The sequence below is a fragment of the Ziziphus jujuba genome, chromosome 4, assembly GCF_031755915.1.
Source record: "Ziziphus jujuba cultivar Dongzao chromosome 4, ASM3175591v1".
Lineage (NCBI taxonomy): Eukaryota > Viridiplantae > Streptophyta > Magnoliopsida > Rosales > Rhamnaceae > Ziziphus > Ziziphus jujuba.
This window is the reverse complement of record NC_083382.1, coordinates 11,361,423-11,369,767: the sequence shown is the minus strand read 5'-3', so window position 1 is coordinate 11,369,767 and position 8,345 is coordinate 11,361,423. Positions and strand designations below refer to the sequence as shown.

General features: G+C 33.3%; 1 protein-coding gene across 1 annotated transcript; it reads right to left on the bottom strand.

The window, feature by feature from the left end:
* Positions 1 to 1,057: 1,057 nt before the first annotated feature.
* Positions 1,058 to 3,987, bottom strand: LOC107416930 (vacuolar protein sorting-associated protein 24 homolog 1). The gene is made up of 6 exons (XM_060816532.1): positions 3,765 to 3,987; positions 3,487 to 3,563; positions 2,876 to 2,978; positions 1,947 to 2,068; positions 1,483 to 1,677; positions 1,058 to 1,393 (listed from the first exon to the last, which is right to left on the bottom strand). The coding sequence occupies exons 1-6, from the start codon at positions 3,874 to 3,876 to the stop codon at positions 1,313 to 1,315; spliced, it is 690 nt and encodes a 229-aa protein (XP_060672515.1). The 5' UTR covers positions 3,877 to 3,987; the 3' UTR covers positions 1,058 to 1,312.
* Positions 3,988 to 8,345: the final 4,358 nt, after the last annotated feature.

Here is an 8,345-nt window from a genome sequence, read left to right as displayed (position 1 = left end):
CGACAAGCGGAAAATTTTTTAAAATTTGCAATTGAGCTCTTAAGGCGTTTGTGCATAACAGAATTCTAATAAATAAACATGACACATTTCCTATAAGGTCAATTACTTATCCTTACATCAATACCACATTGTTATCTTTGTTAAATGAAAAATATAAGCCGCCATTATAATTTTTCGTTTCAGATACACTCAGTACTATACGACTAAATGTTTTAGATGTATTCGGATGCAAAGTACTAAAAATAGCATGTTCAACAGTCTGTAGGCAAACATCCTTAACTTATTCAGAAATATGACTTCGAACAAGCAAGTTAAGTTATACGGAAATATAACTTCAGACAATTTAAAATTGTTAATGAAAATTGAACAAATATTTGGTTGTGTAAAGAAATATTCTTATTACTGTATAATAAACAACTCTTAAACTAATGCTTGATACTTGATAGAAGGTAATCTATTGCAGTCCACAATTGGCCTAGTATGCCTTTTAACCTTCTAGTTGTAAGGTTTCCTTTGAGGAAGCATTATTTCCAAGAAAGTCATTGTCATGTGAGCATTGCTGTTTGCAAGCTCATAGTATCATATCTTAATGGCTTTGTAAAGCCCTCTGTATGGGATCTTTCAAATAATTAAATGGAGTTAGATCTCAAATCCAGTTAGAACCTAATGGATCAAACACCTGTAAAGCATATGAAAATGATGGCAACAATCCATGAATCCCTGTGATAATATTCCAAGATTGTGAATAAGATGTTCAAAGCATATGCATCGACTCTCCGGGCTCATTTGGGATATAGAACTGATCAGGAGTTTCTGGTTTAATCCAGCCCAATCCTTAATGCCAAAGCTCTATTATCAAGATCCAAGTACACATTGTTAGATTTTCTGCATACAAATAGGGATGATCTGCCCTTAACAAGCAAGGTCAAAGTACACAAAGATTAGGGCCGTTCATTTCATTCACAAAATCTAAATTTCTCATGAGCAGTTTCATGAAATTCATTTTTTTATTGATGTTGATGAGATTATGAAAGTTACAATGCTTCAAGAGCAACACAAATTTCCACCATGGTAATTATAAATCAGGTATAGACAAAAGATACATTCCGCACTTCAATGTTACACAAATAACCATCTAACTCAGAACTTCACAAAAACATTGCTTTCTAATATATAGTGGGTGCTTCCTCGAAGTTCTCTTTGTTAGTGATAATTAGGCCAGAGGCGCCGCAATCTCAATATGTTCAAGAGGCCACATGCAAACGCACTGCCCAACTTCTCCCATAACGTTATGGTAGGCTTGATCTCTGACTTATGACCGTACTTTGGCCAGTCGAGCTCTTATTTCTTCCAATTCTTCCTCATCATCAACACCCTCGGGTATTGCTTCCTCCTATATAAATATAAAATTAAACATGTTACGCTTCTTCAATGCCAGAAAGTAAAAGCTTTTCATATTACACGACAGTCAGGTCAACATACCTCCTGTCCATTTTCTGATGTCTGAGCAGGTTGTTTTATTATCTCCTTCCTGATAGCTTCAGGAAGCTCTGCGGCAGTCTCACCAGCAATGGCAGTCAAAACCTTATCAACCTCTTCTTCTATCTCCTCTTCCATATCCTCAGAGTCTAGTGCTGAGTCAACAGCATCATTTACAATCTCCTCAATCACCCCTGCCTACAAAATCAGTTTCTTCAGCGGACAACTCAATTGGATTAATAGAATATGAGAACACAAAAATGAGAGGCTGAATAAACCTAAGAATAGGAAATTGAAAGTAAAAACTTCAGTTGGATATTAATCTTAGCTAATTCTTTTTTAATCAAAGAAAACACTGCTAAAAAAAATGCTCAACAAAAGGCAGTTATAACTTGAAAAACTACACTTTATCCACCAAAAAGGTATATTTTTACACTCTATAAAGTAAAAGTTAGCAACAGGCATACCTTGGTCATTTCTTTGTTGAACTCTTGCATTGTAGTAGCCACCTCTGGAGCTTTCATGAGATTATTGACAAGCTTCATAACATCTACACTCTTAGATAAATGCCCCACAGTACGGGCAATAGCTGCAGATTCACCAATTTGTTTTTTAAAAGAAAGGAAATTTAAAAGAGGTAAAACAAGCAGACAATAAGCATTACCAGCAATTCATAAAATAGATTACTAACCATTGTTATAAAGATAATTTATCCCTAATGCAAGAAACATCATTACACTGGTTCCTTTTGCACCCTACATTGCAATAGCCTAGACTTGAAAGTAAAAGAACAAATTTTCATAATGGGTCAACATAAAAATATCATAGTCAGTACTGTCTGATTCAATTCCCCAGTTCATTTGTTATGAAAATTCGACATGTGATAAAATTAACCATCTTATCTTCTCAACCATCTATCTCATGTCTATGTCGGAAATATGGTAATTCTATGGAATGGATTATATTATAAAGGAAAGTTAATCTTATATTTTCAAAATGAAGACTGTCATCTTTGTACAGGAACATGTGACTAGTCTCGAGATTGTCTTAAAAGATTATTCTTTGCATGAGGAATCTAAGTTGTTGTTCAACTCACCGACTCACTTCATCCATCATGCACTCTCTATCCAAGTAATACGACAAAAATATTTTCTTTTAAAATCAAACTAAGGCTATAGAAATTCTTAACCTTGGATATGATCCTATCATTAGTCTCTTGGTTATCAAAACAAATTTCTATCAAATTAAAATAGAATTCTGAACATAATCCATTCAGGCAGAGATGCAACTACACTGCTTAAATTCATAGACAAGCAATAACAAAAATCAGAGATGAGTGGATAATAATTTATAAATAGAAGTTCCATCGGTGATAAAATAATTAAGAACTTCGTACCAACACTTTCCCCAAGGTGCATTGATATTGAATTGAGTTGTGCCTTATTTTCATAAAGACGGGTCAATGTTTTTCTTGATCTGACAATTTCTTTTGCAAGTGCCTGAAAATAGATACGCAACGAAGACAATTCATAACAAAGAAGGGAGGGAGGAAAACTACGGTGCAACCAGCAAAAATTTTTTAAGTACAACAGCCAGTAGGCCAAACCACAGCACAGCTAAATTAAAACCAATGAAACTAGGATAATCGTCCTCTAATGTAGGTAGAAGCATAGATATAAAACCTCATTTTCCATGTTTAAACCAAGTTGCAAAAACCCATGATTTGCTATAAAATGTACATATTTGTAGCGAGTGTTGATAGCTCTTCCATGCATGAATTAGGTACAAATTTAATTTCTATAGAGTAATGAAAAACAAAAATAGCCAAAAATTCTACTGTCCACCATCAGCTCAATTGAATTTAAGCAAAAGATATATTTTTATGGAACTATAGGTGGAAAGCAAGCATGGGAATTCGATAAAGTGATCAGAACAATTATTGGAATTCAATAGATATTATTCAGTAAAAAAAAAAAATGGTGTAAAACCAAGTTCATAAGCAAGTACCTTAGCAAAGACCATGTCATTCCTCTTGGCAGCTTCGCTAATGGCTTTCTGCACACTTTTCTCTTCTCTTTGTATATCTGAAAGAACCCATTACAAAAGAACCCGAATTTAACAATACCCAGAAGCCCATAGAGCTAAATTTATGCCTTTGTGAATCTAATAATCAAATTATCCTAAAAAGAAAATAAATAAAAAATAAAAAATAAAAATTTGACGCCAAAAAAACACCCAAAAAAACAAAAAGGGAATTGGGTGTTAGTCGAAAAAAAAAATATAACCTCGAATCTGACGTTCAATATTGCGGCACTCTTGGCGGAGTCTACGCTGCCAATCTCTCAATTGTTGCTGTGGGTTTGGCTTTGGCTTCAAAATGTTCATCACCTTCTCCATATCTTTTTCAAATTTATTCCCTGTTAGGGAGAGACAAGGGCCAAAAAAGGATTGCTCTCAGATCGTGAGCGATCCAAGCCTTTGCTCTCTTCCCCTACAAGGGATAAAAGATTTAACCCAAAAAAAAAAAAAAAGGTTCACTCCTAAGAAATTTGATAAATTTGTCAAAAAGTAGTCAACTTTTTCTTATAGCTTTCCATTGGAGGCTTTCGTTTTAAAGCAAGAACAAGGACACAGAGTTTTTCCTTGGGTTTTTCCCATAAATAGCCACCTTAAGGGTACTTTAGTCCAAACAGGTAAAATATTGGTTAGTTTTTAAAAAAATAAAAAAATTTGCTATTTTTCTAAAATGGAAACCCTTAACTTTTTTGTTTTGAAAATCCAAAAGTTGCTCCAAATTTGAATTTTAAAGCCCAACGCCCATCTTAACCCACTCGATCTACCGAAACAATAAAATAAAATAATCTTAGAAAAACTATAAAACACAAACTGGATTGTTTGTTACGTGATTGGTTGACATCATTTCCTAAGCCTCATTCATCCCTTTCTTCTTCTTGAATTTTTGTTTTTCTAAAAACTCATGGCAAACAGCTTACACTTCTTGAAATCACAATTTGCCCAATAAATAATCCATCCATATTCAATATGGGGAAGTAGGATTTGTGCCTCTTTCATGGGCCACAAAAAGGCATATGTCGTCACAATTGTAAATTTTTTACTTATGTCATCCTCGGCTGTCCAATGCATGTTCAATTTTCTTTTAAATTCTTGGGGTTTGAAAAGTATTTCATCTTCCCTTTCTCTCTCTATACAATCTCACAAGTTGTTTTACATTCTTTAAACGCAGCAAAACTCAAAAACAAACCAAAGTTTGATGAAATTACAAAAATTTCACTCTAAAATAACTCTTTTCAAACAAAACTCACACTTACTCTCTTCACTTTACTGTTTCAATGTACAAAATGAAACTTAAGACCATTCCAAAAGAAGGCTGTCGAAAAGAAAATGAAGCCAATAAGACGGCGGTGGCGAAGAAAATTGAGGATCCACTGTCGAACAAACTCCAGCACAACTCACTAACTAGCAAAAATGAACCAGCAAGCAGAAAGATGGCTTGCCAAAACGCCAAAAAGGAATGCGAGGAAGCACCTCTGAAAACCCATTGACACTGGTGTGAAAAAACCTAGAATCTCACACCCGAATAACCACACCAACGGACACCAAACGCAATGCAACATCGATCGCTAAAACCAACGCCACCACTACCACTATAGAAGATCATAACTGGACACCGCAAACACCTCACGAACAGACGCCACCAGGAAATCTAGAAAACCAACGGTAAACCCTCAATGTTGAAATATTGTTTGTAATTAGGATTTTGTTTTATGAAAATTCATTAGAATATGGGTAGTTGCAAAATTGGCTTTCAACGGCGTAAGATTGTTCTTCAATATTGTGAAACTGTTTCGAGTTATTCTCGAAATCTCTAATCTGCTAACATTGGGAAACTTGCCTTGCAATTCGCAATCCCTTAGAAGTAAGGATGTTAATGATGAAAAATTTGCCAAAAAGCTCGGCACTGTGGAGGATATGTCAACGTAACTAAGATGAAGTTGCTTCAGGTTCCTTATATTTCTAACCAAGCTACTCAAATTTGGACTCTTCAATACCAAATCATTGTAAGACAGAGCGAGGAAAGACAGATTTGAGAGTCGTGAGATCTCAAATGGAACTTGACCATAAAAAGATGAATGAGAAAGGTTGAGATATGTCAACCTGGAAAGATGACCCATTGCAGAAGGGATTTGAGAGAAGTCGAAATCATTATAAGCAAGGTTAAGCCTTTGAAGTTGAGAAAGGTTGAAGAAGGTGCTGGTGGAGTTGATAGAACCATGAAGGAAACTGCTGCTAAGGTCTAGCTCAAAGACACGACCGGTGTCAGTATTGCCCTCTACACCATCCCATGAGCAGCAATCTCTATTCTCTTCTAGTCTGCAGGATTAAACTCTGGGATATACAAAAGGATTTCTAGAAGCAAACTTGTCTATAATAAAGCTGTTCTTGAACTCCAACAAGGCAATGCTGTCATCATTATGGCAAAGTGGCTGCACAAAATAAGCAAAGCATGTGATGATGATAAGAAGATGATGAAGCAGTGGCAGGTATGCCATGTTTTGTCTTTTTGAGGAAATTAGTGTTTGATATTGATGGTGGGACTAAGGAGGGAAAGGGATCATTTTTATAGACAACAATGGAAGTTGGGAAAGATGGCCAAGCCATGGAGAAACAGAAGTGTTTGACTAGCAGATAATGTTGGACTGTGAAATACTAAACAAAAAACAAAAAAAACGAATAAAGAAAACAAAACAAAAATGAAAGAGAGGCATGTACGGCTTCATTTGCTAATAATAAATCATCTTTTGTTTGGAACATTTTTCTTATTTCGAGCTGTACAATTTGTAATGCAGATTCAGATGGAAACAGAACTAACAACGTGTTGGCCGCCAATTGAACAGAAAATTTTATGCCAATACATACATATAGCAGCGGGACGTCCCACACTTACATAGCCTTTGGGACGCTTACTTTGACAAGTATGAGCTGATGTGGCATTTAATTCAATCAGAGATGTGTAAGCATTATGTGCCTTCTCTTGTTTCTCACGTGAGATTGCTTTATATAGAAAATATAAACTGGGATCCATATATGTGAACGGTGGGAGTGGTGCTCTTCCGGTTGAACAAAAACAGAGCATTGTTTGAAGGTTTTCGAAATAGACCGAAACTTTTCTGTTCTTGCTGTGAAGGACAGTGGGGGTGTGATATACTTGTATTCTTCTCTTTATCAATTAATTCAAAACTCTCTCCTTTGCGGACCCATGGATATAGGTTGCTAATAACCGAATCACGTTAAATATTTGTGTTCTTTAATTTGTCTATATATTTATATGAGTTTCTGGTATGTTTTTTCAGTTTATATGCTAGCTCTGGTTTTTCATTATCGTTGCTGCTTTATTTTGATCTTTGACTTGATCCTTGGATCTTGAGTGGTGGCTGTCACAGTGATTTCTAAGTTCTTTAAATAATATGCAGCAAAGAACAAAAAATAAAATAAAATAAAATGTTATGCAAGATAAAGGGGGGGGAAAAAATGGAAAAATTTACGGCTTGGTATTAAAGATTCTTTATCTTATAATAATATATAATATGTAATTGGAATGGGCAACACCTTACAATTTATACATGTGATATAAAATACTTTCTCAATCTTACAAAGAAAAGTGAAAATAGAAATGTAAATATGGATGCCAAATAAAAATATTTAGAGCATTTTCAATAGTGAATATCGATTGTTATTAATATGGTATAGAAATTGATATCATGTAGCCTAGGTGGTATAACTATACAATTAATTTTAAAATGTTCTCCAATGATAATGTATAAAAAATTACTTATGGTTGTTAATTAATTACAAATATAATATTAAGTTTTTTCTTTTTAAAAAAACACTTTTTAGAAAAATTATATTTTTTTAAAGAAACTTACGATGTTTGACAAATCCTCCAAAAATAGATAGTGATCTTGATAATATATATATTTGTTGCCACATCAAGTGTGTTTAGATAGATCCATTGGAGTGATATACATAAGACTATTTACAACCAAGGTTTAAAAAATCGATATCGATAGAAATATCAAAAGTTTAAATATGGAAATTTCTATAAAAATATCGGAAAATATCGAATATCGAAAAAAAGTTATAAAAAATGATAGAAATTTGTTTTAAAAAGTGGAATTTTTTATTAAAAATTTAGAATTAGCTTGATTATCAAATTGATTATAAAACTTGCTAAAATATTGAATGGATGTTATATTCTTCTTAGTGAATTGATTTATAATAAGCATTAATGATCATAGATAAATTATTATTAATAAAAATATATCAAAAAAATACATATATGATAAAATTATTTATTAACTAAAATATATAAAATGATTATTACAATTATATTGTAGTTCATAAATAACATCTTAATACCACATAGAATTTCTGGGTGGTTGAAAATCATCGGTTTATTCCTCATTTTGATTTTGAGATGTAAAACATAAGAAATAGTTATGAAAAAATGTATCTCCCTAATAATTTTGCATATAATTATTAATATACCAACTATATGGATCTTGCATATTAGTTGATTATGTGCATAATTACTACTTTCTAATTATTGAGTTTGAGATGGTAACTATGAGTTGCTACTTGATGACATTCCATACATGTCTATTGAATAAAGATTATGAAAATGACTTCCAACACTCATAGATCCAAAAGTTATAAAAATTGAATCTTTTTCTTGTTGTGACATATCCAATATAGATTTGTTTTTACGTATATAGTTTTTTCCAACAGCATCGAATCTTTGATATGCATCTCTACTCCCATGATCTTCATCTTGTATTGCATGTGTG

Excerpts from the sequence above, each read along its gene's own strand:
- LOC107416930 (XM_060816532.1), bottom strand. The coding sequence starts at position 3,876 with ATGGAGAAGGTGATGAACATTTTGAAGCCAAAGCCAAACCCACAGCAA. Across the intron at positions 3,564-3,764 it reads TATTGAACGTCAGATTCGAG|ATATACAAAGAGAAGAGAAA; the intron begins GTTATATTTTTT and ends GGGTTCTTTCAG. Across the intron at positions 1,678-1,946 it reads TCAACAAAGAAATGACCAAG|GCAGGGGTGATTGAGGAGAT; the intron begins GTATGCCTGTTG and ends CTGATTTTGTAG.